Below are 18,131 nucleotides of genomic sequence, written 5' to 3'. Positions count from 1 at the left end.
AACTTTAGGTACAGGACTCTAGTGATAACATTTTGCACTGATAGATTATCCTGTATAAAAGTTCGTTTTATTATTACCATTGTTATTTGCCATTATATTCGCAACTTTTCCTTGAGTATTACTTGAAACTGGAAAAGGAAAAATCGAAAAATTGACAAATATTTGCAAATATATCACGCTACTGGAAATTGTTCATATTTTTCACTTGGCAAAAGTTTACCACACAAAATGTTTTAAAGGTTTTTCAACAGATTGCTACTTGAACCATTGCATCCAAGTATTTACATTTTGTTGAACATGATATCGATTTTAGATAACCTCTTGTGACGTTTTTATTGAAGTTTTGAGATTCCACTGCATGGATCTTATTTGAACCTTTTAGTTCGAATAAGAATGACTCAGTGGTTAGGGTCATGGATTACATTTCCAAGGCTGGGCTTTCAATTCCTTGACATGACCAAACTTTGAATCAGAATGAGGAAAGAGTCAGCTCTATGTTATTCCAAGCATTGAATTCATGAGTTTTGGTCACATCCAAACGAAGGACCAGGACACCTGCTTACAAGCATAGCTTCTTTATGTCCTAGGTCTACCTTCAAGGAGTTAGGTAGCAACAAATTCAGTACAAATGTTTGTCACTTCACGACTGTTTATCATTGCGCTCTAGATAAAATAAGGCAAGACAAAGCTTTTCTTTGGTGCTTCTTTATTTAGATAATGGTGGATTGACCAAAAACTACATCAAACTTCTGCTTAGCAAGGAGATTTCTTCCATCTGTGAGTAGATGAAAGTAAAACGAAAGTCAAAAGATTTCGAGTATAAGCGAATGACGAATCTCAAATTTCATATGGGCCTGTACTTTTAAGTTATTTATAACTTTTCTCATATCATGTTTCGTTGATTTATCCAAAGTGACATCTGCTGAAACATAATACTAAATGGCTTTGCCTGATAATATATCGGTTAAGCTTGATTCTAAGCTATTTCTTTGCTGTCACTAGAAAATTGCAGTTTTAACAAAAATGTGTATTGTGGACCGAAATATACAAGAGTTTGTCAAACAGTAGGCTTTATCATTTAATTTTCTGCGACACTTCCAAACGTTTTCTTTTCTAATTTAGATTTTATCTGCTCAGATCTGATCAGATTTTGGTAAAAAATGGTGTTAGGTGATTTTTAGCTTTGCATAGGTCTGTGAATATTTCAGAAGTGCTGTTTGATGTTTGTTTAAAAAATGTCTCTGCAGCATTAAATCTATGTTCTTAAAAATCTTCTGCGAGTCCATTCAAATGTAATAAGTTTTAAGCATCGCGTAAGTGCTGTTATTCCATCTGTTGAAACAGAGCATCTTTCCATTAACATTTCCAAAATATGAAACTTTTTCCTCGAGAATATGCAGAAGAACTCGTTAAACTTTGATTTCTACTTTGTGTATGCAAAGCAATCACAACCAAGCAGACTTCAGACACAAAAATATAAGTTTCAGGCTCTTTGAGTGACCTTGATCATTACTCATTCATTCACATACAATTAAGGGAAATAAAAATCAATTTTACAAGCAACCTGTGTATTTGCGATTGAAACTTCATCTCAATACAATGTGCACGGTTCTCTAGTATCTTAGAGTTAAGATACAAAATCGTTTTTAAGTACGTTTTTTGAAGGGAAAAACCTGTCTCCCAGCTATCGTGCAGCTATTTAAAATCAATTATTTTCATACATTTCAAATCTATTTGAATAGGCAGTGAACAAATTATACAGTTCTAATATTCTACTACTTAAATACGTATAATCAAGAGCCAGAGTGATTTGTCATCGCACAGTTGTCATCACTCTAGTTACAATGCATTGCAAAACCACGCTTGTCTAGAAGTGCGTAGTTTCTAGTGACTGCCATAGCAACAGCTTGCCAACGGACATTTTAAGGAAGGAATTAAGCATATGAAAGCAGAAAATATGGCAGGGTTAATTCAGCAAAGCAGGGTCTATGAATGCGTCTAAATTCACTTTAGTTGTTTACGTTTTCATAGCCAAACGAGGAAGTGATTTCATCACATACATTTTCAACATTTTGAGGGGTTTTGCACCAGTCTTGTACAATCAAATGCCAAGTATTTAGTCCAAATTTCATGCTTTTGAAATCGCGAATAATATGAAGCTTAATTTCATAACAAAACTTTTACATCGTTTGTATTGAGAAGCCTTTCTTAAATGGCTGAAATATAAATGAGTTCCTGCTCTAACTATATACGGAAGACACAAATAGGATTTTAAGGATCAAAATAATAGCTTTGCCCAGAATGCTTCCTCTTTATAAATACAATGTACATTATCTATAGTCAAATGCAACGTGTCAATTTATATCAGTCTTTGAAACTTCGAAAGCAAATTATGAATCAAAACCATGTCTCTATTTCATTCAAGTAACCCTGCAAAAATAACAAAACCATCATATAACTCAGAAGTTACGAAAAGATTCTATCATATATAACTTAGAAGTTATGAATATAATAACAATCAACAAGAAGTGGTTTAATCCTTTCTTTGAAATTTTGATTAAAATGCAAAGTATATTTGAAATTTGGAAACCAATCACTCCTTGAAGTTCAGCTTTGATAAACTCTAAAAACTGAAAGTATGCAGTTGGAGATAATTACAAGTTCAGTTTACTTCTTTTCCATACGATATCTTAATTAGATGAAACATACTACTATTTGCTTTTATCAGCACTTCCAAGATCTTTTTCACCCCCTTTTCTTTCACTTTCTTTTGCAACATCTGTTTTGGCATCTTTTTCATCATTAGAACTGTCACTGCCTCTACCGAATCTTCCGCGAAGCCACTGATCAGCGAATTCTCTTCCAAAGCGTCCTCTCAACCATTGCTCAGCTTCCTTACCAAAACGGCCACGAAGCCACTGCTCCTCAGAATCTCTGCCAAATCTTCCTCTTAGCCATTGCTCCAGAGCATCTCTTCCAAATCTTCCTCTAAGCCATTGCTCTTCAGCTTCTTTTCCAAATCTTCCTCTTAGCCATTGCTCTTCAGCTTCCTTTCCAAATCTTCCTCTAAGCCATTGCTCGGCAGCTTCCTTTCCAAATCTTCCCCTGAGCCATTGCTCTTCAGCTTCCTTTCCAAATCTTCCTCTAAGCCATTGCTCGGCAGCTTCCTTTCCAAATCTTCCTCTGAGCCATTGCTCTTCAGCTTCTTTTCCAAATCTTCCTCTTAGCCATTGATCTGCTTCATCAGTTTCTTTCCCGAAACGTCCACGTAACCATTGCTCTTCAGCTTCTTTCCCAAACCTGCCTCTGAGCCATTGTTCTGCCAATTCTCTGCCGAACCGCCCTCGTAGCCACTGAAGAGCTTCCCTACCGAATCTGCCACGGAGCCACTGCTCATCGACTTCTTTGCCAAATCTTCCTCTCAGCCACTGCTCAAATTCGTCCTCTAGTCCATCATCTTCGTCTTCCGCTTCCTTACCAAATCTTCCTCTCAACCATTGCTCTGCCTCACGTCCAAACCTCCCCCTTAACCATTGCCCTGCTTCTCTTCCAAATCTTCCTCTTAGCCACTGCTCGGCCCCACGTCCGAACCTCCCTCGAAGCCATTGCTCATCTTCCCTCTTTCCAAATCTTCCACGAAGCCATTGCTCGCCTTCCCTCTTTCCAAATCTTCCACGAAGCCATTGCTCGTCTTCCCTCTTTCCAAATCTGCCGCGAAGCCATTGCTCGTCTTCCCTCTTTCCGAATCTTCCACGAAGCCATTGCTCGTCTTCTCTTTTTCCAAATCTTCCACGAAGCCATTGCTCATCTTCCCTCTTTCCAAATCTTCCACGAAGCCATTGCTCGTCTTCCCTTCCAAATCTTCCACGAAGCCATTGCTCGTCTTCCCTTTTTCCAAATCTTCCACGAAGCCATTGCTCATCTTCCCTTTTGCCAAATCTTCCACGAAGCCATTGCTCATCCTCTCTCTTTCCAAATCTTCCTCGAAGCCATTGTTTGATTGATCTTTTAGCATCATCAAGTTGTTCCTTGTCCCCGACTTTTTCATTGTCCTTGGTCTCTTTTTTCTCGATTTTCTCGCAAAGAACTTGATAAATCAGTAGTGCACAAAGCACTGTCGATAATATCTTTGCCATATTCTTGTAGCAACTTGCGCAGTTACCTGCTAAAAAAATATAAGAACCATGGTCACTTCTACATAATACATTCTTATTTGAAGAAATGAGCACGGTTAAAGTATGGGATACAGCGCACATAATTTTAAAATAACTAACTTATTTTTGAGAGAATATGAAATGCTAGATAGACTTGCTGCAAATCTATGGCAATATATATCGCATGGGGAAGTAGACAATTTTCGGTACAACTAGCATCAGTGCTAGATGTTAGTTAAATTTGCAAATAATCTTGAGTTAAACAGGAATAGAAAAGAAGGCATATATAGATAACCAGTGAGCCGGTTGACTTCGGAGTTGCTTCTTCAAGTTGGTTTTTTCGAGAACATTCGAAATAAGAATTCATACTCTGTCCTTCACAAACTTTTATTGAAAAGCTAAATCTAAACTGTATGTATTTTTGAATAATTGAGCTGCAACTATAAATGAAAAAGGAAATCTACCTCAGATTCTTTCCTCAAAAAACTCAAGGAGAAATTTTAAATCTTTTTAGATAAGTTTTAATTTCCATTATTCGATCGAAATTTAACAGTCCGATGCGTTAATCAGTTTCATGCGATAATGGCCTATCATTTTCCTACCGTGATGACGACAATGTGCCGTTTTTTCATTGTGGAAGGCAAAATCATTCTCAAAAGCGACAACATACTCTGTAGTAACGATTGTTTTCTATAAATTCCCACTCAATTCTGCTGTGTAAACAACAAAAAGCTGACTCTCCAACTACGTCACAGAAATCATTCTTACGTTTAAATTTGTTTCAAGCAATCATTTGACGCGGTCGTATTGCGCTACTATAAATGGAAAAGAAAAAAATGGTTCTGTGCACCCAGAAACAAAAACATACAAAAATTTCCTTATCTGTTTTCAAAACATTTCCATCGCTGTCAACATATTTCCAAATGAAATGTCTTAACAAAGTTTTTTACATCTATCATAAATCTTTATTTTTTTATCGCTGTGATAAATAATTTGATGATGTTGAGAACTTTACTGCGACCTAAGTACTTTTATAAACCAAAATGATCAAAGACGCAATATTGTTGTAAGCTTGAGATGCCCTAGACTGTTGTTATTCCTTGCTAATAGTATAAAGATGTCAAAAAATATTTCTTCTGTATGAAATAGACAAAATTTCTTACCAACAAACGGAGCAAAAAACAAATCGACCGCTGTTCTTTAAGTCGTGTTTCGAATGGTATACAGGGACAGACGTCTACGAATGAAGTTTCTAATTATCTAAAGCCTATAAATAATTAATAAAGGACTGGTGAAATCTCAGCAAATCCTCTACAGTTGAAGTGGCGAAACCAAGAGCTGCTCTGAAATACAAAAAAACTGCGTTGATGGCTGTAGCTTTGTAGCAGAGGAATTATAAGAATACGAACAGCCGTGGGTTGTAACCACTGAGAGTTCTGCGCTGCCAAAAGATCCAATTTGACCTTGGTTAGCCTCCGTTCTCACAGATAAAAATATTTCTGAAAGCCAATGGTTGTTTCACAGATAGATTAAAGATATTTGGCGTTTTTCCTTCAAGAAAAAGAAATAAACGGAGAAATAAGGCATAACTATTTCACGCTGATAAAAGGTTGAAATATTTTTCGAAAGTTAAAAAAAATTTGATTGGCTCGGCAGCTGAGGAAAATGTTTTAATTCATTTTACTTTATCATAGCAGATTTATGCTTCAGAAATTCTTTCTTCTGTTATAAAAAAATTAGTTCCATTCACACATTTCCTAACATAAATGCGAGATATATTGTACCTAATTCATTTTTACCAAAGATCTAGACCGTTGTTTAGAAAAGAAGCGCTAATGCTGAGACCAACTTTGTGACAAAGTAGTGATGAAATCTAGCCCTTACAAATATACAATGTGAGATATTTGATTGTCGTGAGCATACGGACAAGCTCATATCTTTGACTTAATTCAGTACTGGCCAAAATGAAATTTTCTGCTAGAACCTTTACTGACTGTGTCGTTAATCTTGCTTGTCTGTTTAAACTCTATGTTTATTATCAAAATTCATTATCCTTAACCCAAATACAATCGCGGCGCGATCTTATTTCGTACGCAGCTTATAAGTTATGAAAATGTTTTTTGGTTTTTCTTCTGCATACCTGCTTGTTCTCTTTAACGCGCTTACAGTAATGACGTCATATTTAAGAGAGTTGATTTGACTCTGTTAATCGCTGGTACTGCAATTTCACATGGAATCAACAACAGGCATGTCGCCTTATTATTGATTTCCTTACAAGATTTCAGTTCCAACTACAAAAAGAGTTTATTGTGAAAGCATTGAATTACCTTCTATTTAGTTTAGGAGGAAAGAAGAACAGCGACGAAAAGAATAATAGCAAGCTTACTGAAATTCTATTTTATGCATTCTTGATAGATGTTATTGCACTTTACTGTGACGGAGCCGAACGTTTGGAATTTAAGAAGTAGAACTTTTGTGGTTCAAACATGACACATTTCATTTTTTTCCATTCGTAAAGTTTTCTATAACACAATTGGCTGCTACTTTGCATTCAACTTACCAAAAGCATTCTAAATACGACTGTTGGTGTGTGAGATAGTTTGTTAGTTGAGAATAAAACATAAGCTTTCATTGCTTTTTCAAAGCCTTAGATTGTCTGGCGTTGTCAGTGAACTATTTTTCCGAATGGCTGTTAGGCAAAAGAAGACTTTGTAAAGGTGAAACATCAGAAATGAGAGAAAAAGCCAACTACGTATTCTTTGGCTCTTTGTCCCGTATTTTCTGCCGGTATGACGCACCCATAGAGTTTGCTCTCTTCGTGTTACCCATACATTTTACTGTTCATAGTTGAAAACCTTGTCTTTCTACAAATTTCTCAATCTCCTTTTTAGTTATGACAAAGAAACTGGCTTTGATTAGCAAATGATAGAAATGAATTGTTGTTTTAGCAGTTTTTATCAGTGCTGGATTGTCGTAAAAGATTATACTTTGTTGCCAAAAGATAGCAAAAATGTTTACAAGAAGTGTTCAACTGTCAAATGGAATCTTACAAGAGCATTCCTTAACAGAGATACAATCTTGCAAGGTGTGCCGACTGTCTACAACCTATTTTGATGCCTAAACACGGATGCCAGGAAAAGTAAGATCGGCGTTCATTCGTAGAATAACAAACATAGGGTTAAGCGAGAAATTCTTGAAGTTTGACTTAAAACTGCACTGTTTATAATGTTTGAGATAAAGGATGCAACAAACAAAGTTAAGATGCACCATCTAGTTTTTGCAAATGATTGATGCTCTGCGCAAAAAGAGTCTTCCGCGATGTCTTCAGTCGTGTTCTATGTTTTCTTAGCTTGTTTTTACCTTGTATTATGCCACTTTTATCATATATTGTATTTACGTACACTGAATTTCATGTAAAGCAAGAATTGTTTAACCTTTCTAGAGTTTTTGGCATGCTGGCTCCTGTCTATGACGAATGGACTTGAAGAAAGTCAATCCAAAGAAGCTTAACTATACGCATCTTCTTCAAGATTTATTGATTTAAAAAATCTCCTTTGAAAGTTTCATGTTCCACTAATGCCATCATCTAAGCCTGACTTCAAAAATCATGATATCAGCAGGATTTAACTGATACCGATCTGGAGAGCAACATCCACGCAATTTGATTAAAAATCAAAATTAAAAATTAGGTTTAAGAAATTCTGTCAAAGATGAATATTAAGAATCATAGAGATGAAATTCCAATAGATGCTACGAACCTTATCTTCTTTAATGTTGTTCTCAGATCTTCCTTCTATGGGTTTACTGCGCTCTGCTCGTTGCTGTGTTTTCAAGAGTGGTTCTCGCGACAGTGGCCGGTTCTCACTACGCTAAGGCTTATATGAAGTCAGCGAATTAACCTGATTCCCTGTAGGTGCGAAAATGACCGGAAGAAAAGTAGAAACCGGATTACAGGGCGTATAGAATAAAGAAAGATATTGAAGACAATACAATGTGTTGCAAGAATTGTTTGATAACATTAAATATTAAAAACATTAAAGACAAGTCATAGATTTTGATAAAGTTATTTCAAATAGGGTCGTATACAGGGCAGATGTTTTCTGCGACAGCCTTTTATGAGGTGATTGTTTAATTAAATAACCTGAAGATTTTTCTATAGTTGGATTAGATTTTACCATAGAATTTACATCGAAATCAATTTCTTGCTTATCTGAAACTTTAGAATGTCACCAGGTTAAGAAATCAGAAGTAAAAAATGTTAGTGATAGATGTCCTTCGTTTAGATTTGCACTAAATCAATTAACCAAAAAACACTGCCTACAATCATAAGATATTTTCTCGTTGATTTTGAGTAGACGAAATACACCAACGGTTACTCGTATTCTTTGCACCTTTGTTGAGAAGGAGCTTAATATATTTCAAGCTCGGTTTACCTTAAGCCATTCAATTGGGGATGCAACAATTTTTTCAATTCCCATTTGTCAAATGCACCTGCATTTCGGACACACAGCTGCAACAAATCAAATGGCAGCCATCATTCGCATTGTTATGATTCAGACAAACAAACAGTTTGTTTTGCAAATGTCTAATGAAGCAAAAACATCTTATGAGCCCCCTTCCAAAAGCTTTTATCATGTTCTTACTTTTCAAAAGACTTGAAGCTAAATAAAGAAACTATCTATGTCAATATACATATCTACAATTCTAGTGGAAGTGGCTCTGCAGATTTTGACAGTTTTTATGGAGCAGATTGTGACTCGACGAGATATCTCTTACTCTTTTGGCCCAAGTGTCTTATAAGGTAATCTTATGTGATATTTTTATCTTGGTCTATAGACAAGTTTTCACATGGTAGGCAACACAAGTCTATGGTCAAACATATCTGTGTTGATTGAATAGTTGACCAGATTGTGATAATGGGTCCAATGGAACTGAGTCTCTTTTTCGGTATCTTAGTTGCTCGACATGTTAAACTTAGGAAACCTTTTCGTAATTTTTAAGTGGTACATTGAAAATATCCCCAAAGTATCACTGAGAAATAACCAAATTTTTCTTGGTTCATTGATAATCATTTTAATTATTCATGAATTATTTCTTGCATAATTTTGCTTCATTGAAAGATTTGAGAATTCATTTGCTCATTAACTTTTCCATAAAACTCTTTGCTCTTCCTTTCGTTCATTATCTCCTAGGACCATTCATTTATAAGCAAAACTGCTAAAAGGATAGATAATTTATCTTAATTCCTAAGAAGAAAAAAATTCATTCAATAATCCATTCATTCTCTACATAGTGCGTCCTAAGTTCATTCATTTGAAATCGTATTTTTTTCTTTCATCAAAAATATCACATGCTGTTAATTAGAAACTTGAAACAATAACATATTTTCTTATCATTCATCGTTCATCTATCTAAATTCCATTCATTCAGAAATTCATCAGTTCTTTCTTTAGTTTGCTTCTTCAATTTATTTTCTTAAATATTAACATGATGGTCTTTTATCTTCTCCATTTTTTATAGTGAGACTTGTATTTTTTTATCCAAAATTTTATTCTTAATTGCATATATTTTCTTAATCAATCCAATCGTCCTTATTAGCTTGTAGTTTAACTTTACATTATTATTTTTCTCTTGTCGTCTTTCACTTTTCTTTAAACTATACTTTTTTACAAATTTAACGATTTATAACATCTATCATTTATTTGCCTATACAAAGTGATTTGAGCACTTACAATTTGTTTCATTTTATTGACATCAACATTAAGCAGAAAAAGACCACATTGCGAGGAGATCAATGTAGAGCAAGTCCTCAAGCGATTCATGTTTTCTCTTCAATCCACTTGAGCTAGCCGGGTAGTGGGTATCTTAAATCCAGAAAGTCTTTTGTTCAATCAAACAGGGAGAAATTTAACGTGCAGTGATGGCCAATTAGTTTCAGTGATGAATAAAATTTGTGCAATGATGAAAGCTACATTTGCGCAGTGATCTTTCCTTTTGAAGCTGCAAGCTATTTTAAATGATCAGTATCGGAATAACAAAATGGATCCTTTAACTGGGTCCTCAATCCCAAAATCACTGCCTAGTCCACCAGTAAATTACAACTGGAAGAATGAACTATAACCCTAAATCTATTGTTTTCTTTATATTTAATGAACATCATATCAAGGAACCTGGATTAATGACAGTGAAAAAAATGAAAAAGCTAAATGACCACCGAAAGAAAGTATCGTTATTTCAATTAAGCCTTACTTTAATCCATTCTGCATAATCTTGTACTTAATTTTGCTTTAAACTTTTCTTGATGCTCTTTTAGGATTTCATGGTCTTTAGAAAGATTTTGGTTTCGCCTTCTCACAGCTTGAATAATACAGTCTCCCTTCAAGATTTAAACAGCCATATAGAATTGGTGCCTTTTTACATAAAGTAGCATACATTGTTTAAAGCACTTGCCGGCCCTTACCAAAACCAGCCCAAGCAGATTTGTACATGCCTGCACTTGAATGTTCTGATCACCCCAATCAGAATGGGCCTTTCATAAAGTATCCATGAAAAAGTAAGCATATATAACGTGTATCAAATGGAGCATTTTTCAGGCTGCTTACTAAAAAATTAATGAGAACCGATCTTTCTACAATGTGAATTTTCAAAATATGCGTATTTTTGAGAAAAAAGAAATCTCTTGATCCTAAAAGTTTAACTAACGGCAAATTTTACTAAATGATGAAGCACGTGACAAGCTAGTTTGACAAAATAGCATTACAGATGCTTGAAAACCTGCCTTCTGTTGCTCTGCATTTATTGACCTTAAGAAACTCAAATGAATCTAGGATGCAGAAGTTCCCAAAACTCGATTTTTGAGCATATTTAATCGTCCTACTTCTTTAATGGCTTGCTACCTTCTGTGCCACCGCAAAATTTCACAAGCTACCTTGAACCAAGCTTTTAGAAACCTTTGGAAATATCCAATCGAGATAACCAAAGGAAAAGCTATCGAGAATCTATAAAGCATTTCAAGATGCATACTCTGAATTGAAAAAAGCATCTCTTCCACGATAACAAGCAAATGAGTCACAAACAGATCCCTAGAATTAGAGTCCCTTTTGTTACATGTAACCTTCAGCAAGGGAATACTTTCAGAAAACTCTTGCCACATTTTTTAGTGATTTGATTTTTAGTGAATTGTGCGTAGACGAATCAATGATTTTAAAAAGCCCGCCACGGGAGACTGAACAGTCAAGATGTAGGCAATTGAAAAAATCTGATGCAAGGCTTTAAGCTGTGAATCCGAACGGTCTTTTCTCCTCTCCACTGCGGTCCCATACGCAGTACATAACATAAAATACAGAACGGTACAAAATAAACGGTTCTTGGATATAGTACACATAGCAGGCTATCAATCATTTTATCCTATTTAGATTGCAATGTTGTAGGTTAATGTTTCTTTCTGAAATTCACCTAGTAGCTCTAAATATATTGAACGAATCTTGCTCATATTTCGCAGACCTAGATTTATGATACTTGCAACATAGCCGCTTCTGAATCTCTTGATTGGTTCATATTTTAATTTCATTGAACAAGGAATTGTAGGCTACACCTCTTTAGATAAAACACTGCTTTTTATAAAATTCTCTAGCTATTTTTTGGATATTTAACCCACTCGAAATTATTCAAAGTGGTTCTCTTGGAAAATTTTCGTTATTGGCAGCGAAAAATTGACAAGCAACAGAAAAACTTGTACTAAGCAGAAAGGAAATGACAAATCATTTTCTATGATTTGCAAATTCAGATTCAGAATCAGGAGCCAGTTTATTAAAACGATTGGACTGAAAACTTCCAAGAAAGCTGCAAAATCTCATGTCTGTGCCTAACATTATCGATCATTTTATTCAAACATATACTTGCTGCGCTAGATAGGCGGTTTAGATGCTAGCCCAGAACTCTCTCATTGCACAGTAACTGTGCATGGGTTGGTTTTTTATAAGATTTCGGTTCGAAAAGCTGCAAAAACAGCAGTCTCCTCCCATTTTATGTTTAACGATTCGAGGTGATATTTCATTTTTTATGTTAGTATGAATGAACCTCTTCTACCAAATCTTGGTGCAGGTGCGACTCCTTTGGCGAATCCGATTTCAGCTCTCCATGTCGCAATTTCTGCTAGAGGAACAAAAAGTATTATGGGATTATGTTAGTCATGAGTGGTCTGCGATTAATTTCCAAGATAAGTCACGTGATAAGCAGAACCTATCAAAAGACAAGCTATCTACCGATCCTTCTTTTACCTTTGCTTGAGATGAATACTCATCCGCTTACGGCAAGCTTAGATGGATCGAAGATCTCAAGCAAGAAAGACGGATGACAGTTATCCTGAAAACACATAGCTATTCATTTTCTATAAATTGGGAACATGTTCAAAGACTTTAAGTGGAAAAATATGCAACAGACAAACTTTCTTCAGCGATTAACGCAAAAATAGAAAGCAAGAATATAGAAATCAATATGATATCTACTTGACAAAGACCTTCTTACGACATCTGCTCAAAATAACGACAAAATTTATTGCGTGTTTGATACTACAATAGCAGCTTCTTTCTTCTATATCAATTAAATGAAAATATTTTGACGTAAGTTGACTAAACATTCACAGTCAGGAACGAATATCATATGAACATAGTATGCTGAGATTTTGTAACGTAAGTACAAATTTCGATGCAAATAATACCCCCTGGTTCAGGGTGAAATTATCTGTTATGTCACCAATCTAAAGAAATCCTATTCTTTTAATCTTTAAAATAACAAAGGAGCCACGAAAATTTCATGTAATCACCTTTATGTTTACAAAAAAAGACCGAATGGACGGCGTGGCCAAGCACTTTCTCGAAACTGATTGAACTTAGTCCCCTTCTACCAGTAGCGACGCCACGGGGGAGCCTGGGGGGACACGCCCTCCTTGTTCTCAGCATGATCAATTTCGTATTTCGTCTTAATCCGATGAGAAAATGTTGGGGGAGGGGTAATATTTTGGCAACGTACTTTTTGTGATGTAATCCTATGATTTTTTAAACTGCCTTTACAAAGCCAAAAGTGAGTCATGGGCGTTTCCTTCGGGTAAAAATGGCGTTCCTTGTTAGTAAAAGGGCGTTTTCTGGTGCTATAAAGGGCATGGCCTTAAATCTTTTGTTTTGCCCCTCCCCCCCCCCCCTCAGAGCGTATTGGCTGGCGCCGCCGTTGCCTTCTACCGGCATATTTATAGGCTAAGATAAGGCTAAGTCTATTAGCTGAAGGAGAAACCTTTTGCAACAAATCGGTTATTGCTTTTTTAATAGAGTTCACAACAAAAGGCTGGAAGCTTTGCTGAGAATGAAATGGCCAGTAGTTAAGAGGACCATAGAACGGCCATAGGGCTGCAGTGGAAAAAAGAGAAAAAGGGCAGCAGCAGGGTAGCAATGGGGCACCACTAGGGCAGCAATGGAGCACCAATAGGGCAGAAATGGGGTACCAATAGGGCAGCAATGGGTTGCCAATAGGGCAGCAATAGAGCAGCAATTGTGCAGCATTAAGGCAGCAATGGGCAACAATTGGGTACCAATAAGGCAGCAATAGGCCAGAAATTTGGGCAGCAATGGGGCAACAATTGGGTACCAATAAGGCAGCCATGGGGCAGCAATTGGTCATCAATGGGGCATCAATGGGCTTTCTTGGTGTCTGTGTCAATAAAATGTATATATTCATTCAGAAGACGCTTTCAGTCAAACGTCGAAAAGTTGCTTTTTATTCTAGTCAAGCTATAGATGTATTACATGCGTACATTTTTTTAATGAAATTGGATGTTGCAATGAGTTACACCGTTGCAAAAATTTCATGAATAATTCAAAGAAATCTGTTCACTCTAACCAGGCCAATTACCAGTCAACCCATTAAGAAACACCACACCGAGCCGAAGGTTACAAGTCTCAGTAATAAAAACATTTTTTTCAACTATTCTTTGTTAGAAACGTACCACAACAAATTTTCTGTAACTATCACTGCACAGTTTTGTTAGAGAGGTGAATACTACACATTAAAATGTTTTACTTCTCTGTTCAACATTGCTCTGTAACCGCAAGGCTGCTTGGCTGGATAAAATAGCAGGCCGCTTGGCAAATTCTGTATCAATGCAGCTAAGATAAATGTTTTTGCCAGTTTTTAATAAACTCGAGGTCTTGAATCTGACACACTTTTTGGAAACGCTATGAGCTTGCGATACATGAGAAACTTCAATAAGTGCGAATAGAGAATATTAAAGAATATTCAATTAAAACTTTCAATTAAATCCCCGAGCAGCTGAACGAACCAGAGTTACCCTTGACCTAGATAGAACTAGTTTCGCCAAGTTTGTTAAAACAAAAGACGCGGTCTGTTTAAAAATCTAATACGTTGGAGGAAAGTTTACTTTAGACACAGCAAAAACCTTTCTGCACTTTTTTGCAACTCTTTGTGTCTTTTACGTATGAAAGTAACCAATGATAACCTTTCGTCAATGATGTTTGCGATCACAAAATCTTACTTGGTTGTGCTTCTCTATTTATATCATGCGCCACTGCCATTTTGGTTTGCGTTACATAGGTCTAGTGATGGCACGAAAGGGGGATTCCGGCAGTATGCTCATCCAATTTTCGCAAACATCGCACTATGTCCCTTATCTTAATGCGGAAATTACACATGCCGAAATATTTGCTTTGCATTCCTTAGCCGTATAATATTTCATTAATCAATGCAGGAAAATAACAAACGTTTCTAAGAATCTATGAATCCCGCCAGAGTTTCCAGATAAAAAAGGATGTTTTTCTTACAAAACGCTTCTTCTTTTACCTCTTTGCAACTTTCTCATGAAATATAGAAGTTTTCTGACTTTCCTAAATACAATAGCGGCGAAAAAACACCAGCAACCCATGGATAGGAGAAGCTTTCGGAAAAAATATCAAAAGACCCTCGTTCATAATATCCGGCAGCCATCTTTGTTCTTACATTATTCACAGCATATGATTTGATTTAGTTAGTGTGTGCCATTAACAAAACATACATTGCTATAACAGGAGAATATACTGACAGTCAATTTTAACGAATGGCACGATCAGGGCAGGACTCAAACTCAGTTTGTTTTATACTTGCTCTAGATGCTGTGCCTCTCTTTACAGGCATGCACTTTCGGTTCATTTCAAAACAACAGCGTCATTATAGGCGTGGTAACGCAAATTTAGAGCTTCCATATCCTTTGAAAAACGAGGGGTCTACCAACTAGGATCAATTAGATAGATGGCTTTTGCCGCGAGTGAAAGACCTTTAGTCCGCCAATAATGCCACAAACTCTTTTGACAGTATTCCATGGGATAGAAGCTTAAATCTGTTATTGGGTACATTTTCCAATTTTCCAACGGCAAAGCAGTGCTTTTCTGTTTTGTTTTCATTACAGAGGAAGCTTTGCATTTAATATTTTTTGAGCCTGTCTTATGGAATTCAAACGATAAATGGAAAGCAGCGACAATTGGTTGCAAAAGAAACGCATCGCATAGCTGTACACGATATCTAGAATATTTCCAGCAAAAATCTTACTTCAAGTGTACAGCATTACATCTTTCCAACTACTTCATCGTTAAAAGTATTGCTAAGACATAATTCATTTGATCAACTACAGAAATTTACATTGCTTCTGTAACAAAAGCATAAAAGTTTATCAAGGAAGTGGCTCTAGCTGCCGGAAGTCATAAAAAGAAAAGTCGATGACATATCTTAACATAGGCTGATTTGTGAACATTTGATCGCTGAATCACGATCTGGGTGATTTGCTCACTAATCAAAAATCAACCAATCACTTGGCATCAGCCACCTGCTACTAACATGGTTTAGTTCTGGTGATAACGCTCTCCATGCTAAACATTTTAATCACTGAAAGTTCATTCAATCCTTCAACCGAAAACCTGGATATTTGATTTTGCTTGGTTGAGATAATGAAAGCATACTTGAATGAAAACCAAGCGCTTTTTGGCATTGCGAAATTAGAAACGAACTGAAGGCGAAATTCTGATTGCAATTTTTTCTGAAGAACGGCGTCCCTGTAAGAGCTCTTCGTGTAATTGATTTTCTTCAAATCTAGAAAAAGAAGAATAACTTAACAGTGTGTCTACGATAGAATACGTTATTAGTGTGCAGAAGCAAATACAATTGTTCTAACGGTTAATCTTCAATACAGTTTCTATACAAGACGAGAAATCCCATTTTAGCTCGTAGGGATGATCTTTTCAATGCAAATCACAAATGCCAAATCCGGGTGTAGACCTGCAGCGTTTGAATTCGTTGAGAATAGGCAGTTGCTTCTTTGTATTGAAATAACTTTTTTGCCCGGATACAAGACAACAAATAACCTATGAAATATTAAAAAGCATCAATAATTAACGAAGGCAGCAAATAGCGATGCATAAAAACTGCAAACATCTTCTGTTCAACGATTTTGATCCAATTTAAAATACACCTGTCTAACTGTTTTAGTTTTTCCGTCACCTTTATTATTTCAAGGATATAAGCTGAAAAATTCTGCACAGAAATTGCACTAGGGTGTCAGTTTGTGTGAAAAAGACTTCAAGTGATAAATCACACGGACCAACCCTGTGATTGTCGGCTAGATGACGACTGCATTTGCAATGAAAAAGCTTGATCTTTTCTGTAGGCAATGCATTCTGCAAAACTAACGCGTCTACTGCAAAACATGATTTTTACAGCCATGAAAAATCGAAAGATGCTGTTAAAGCAGAAAACACCAAATCAGATACGAAGAATCTTGTTTTGCCAAGCAGAACTGAGATATCACAAATTCAAGAAGGGCGATTTCTATCTTTCATTCATTCGATTGGTTTATTCACCTTAAACAATTTCCATATTTGGTATGCAACCTTTTTCTAGTGAAGAGGCTTTAATACAGAAAAAACGCAAACTTTTGATAAAACATATTTTTCAAAAAGCGAAACCTTGGATTTCAAGTCATATAATAATCAACGATTGCTTTTTGACTATAAAGTGGCAGCTAGCCTCCGCAGAATTTCAATATTTAGATAGCCTTGTTTAACATTCGACAGTTTCAGAAAGGAAACGTACTTTTGAGTTGAAGGCAGTAAGCTCAAACAAATATACATTTTCATTCTAACTTTAACCCAATGCTCTTGAAAATGTGCATCATCATTACATGATTGAAACTCATCTATAAAACGAAAAGAATTGTTTTATTTCTTAAAGTATTTACAAGTTTACTGGTCATTTAAACCAAAAAAAGCATTTGAATTTATGGATTTAAAACGATATACATGAATTTTACCTTATAAGATGGTTTAGCCCTTGCTTTAAGTTTTTTATAGTATTGAAGCAGAAAAATTCAGGGAAAGATTTGTTCTGATCAATCTTTTCCCATTTTTAGGTCACAGCAACAACGCTGTGCAAATTGTGTTTGGAACAAATCAAGAAAATCCAGAAATTCTAGCTATATTTATTCATGCAATATTTAATCCTCTTTGCCAAAATTTTATGCAGAAGGGTGTAAATTTGTTATAAATGTGCATGTTTTTCATACCCCTCCCAGAATTAAGCAGAACATTTTGAAGTTATTCAAAAAAATTTTTACTTGTTTTTTCAATTGAGACTAGATTTGCAAAGCAATACATCAGCTCTTTATACTGCAACTTTCACAACTTATGCAAAATGGTCAAGAGTGAAAAGGTGAGTCACGTTATACTCTATGAGACAGGACCATTCATTGAAATGAAGTATCCGGTTGTGAAATTTCATGACCTGCACATCATTTACTGACCTATCTCTTGTATCACTCTTCTTTGATTTATATCATCCCTTTCAATTAGTTATTCTATTTTCTTTGTCATCTAGCTATTCTGCACTGTGAAGTTTTTTGAAATACATTTTTTAACTTAATGTGATGCGCTTTGGCAGCGATTGTAC

At 35.8% G+C, this 18,131-nt stretch overlaps 1 protein-coding gene across 4 annotated transcripts; it reads right to left on the bottom strand.

Annotated features, from left to right (window-relative positions):
- Nucleotides 1-1,489: 1,489 nt before the first annotated feature.
- Nucleotides 1,490-8,051, bottom strand: LOC135694279 (uncharacterized). Of its 4 annotated transcripts, none has more exons than XM_065212964.2 (3): nucleotides 7,913-8,051; nucleotides 2,710-4,165; nucleotides 1,490-2,430 (listed from the first exon to the last, which is right to left on the bottom strand). In XM_065212964.2, exon 2 carries the CDS (start codon nucleotides 4,134-4,136, stop codon nucleotides 2,712-2,714), a length of 1,425 nt encoding a protein of 474 aa, XP_065069036.2. In that variant the 5' UTR covers nucleotides 4,137-4,165; nucleotides 7,913-8,051; the 3' UTR covers nucleotides 1,490-2,430; nucleotides 2,710-2,711. The 4 variants fall into 4 exon arrangements, with proteins under 4 accessions (XP_065069036.2, XP_065069041.2, XP_065069030.2 ...); XM_065212969.2 differs by having other exon boundaries at nucleotides 2,710-4,162; nucleotides 7,913-8,049; XM_065212958.2 differs by lacking the exon at nucleotides 7,913-8,051 and adding an exon at nucleotides 5,318-5,478.
- Between the last annotated feature and the right edge of the window lie 10,080 nt (nucleotides 8,052-18,131).

Source organism: Rhopilema esculentum, chromosome 10, assembly GCF_057945365.1.
Source record: "Rhopilema esculentum isolate cy_ngs chromosome 10, ASM5794536v1, whole genome shotgun sequence".
Taxonomy (NCBI): domain Eukaryota; kingdom Metazoa; phylum Cnidaria; class Scyphozoa; order Rhizostomeae; family Rhizostomatidae; genus Rhopilema; species Rhopilema esculentum.
The sequence above is the reverse complement of the archived record's forward strand: the minus strand, read 5'-3'. Positions and strand labels throughout refer to the sequence as shown.

Coding starts and splice junctions, on each gene's coding strand:
- LOC135694279 (XM_065212964.2), bottom strand. CDS start 4,136: ATGGCAAAGATATTATCGACAGTGCTTTGTGCACTACTGATTTATCAA.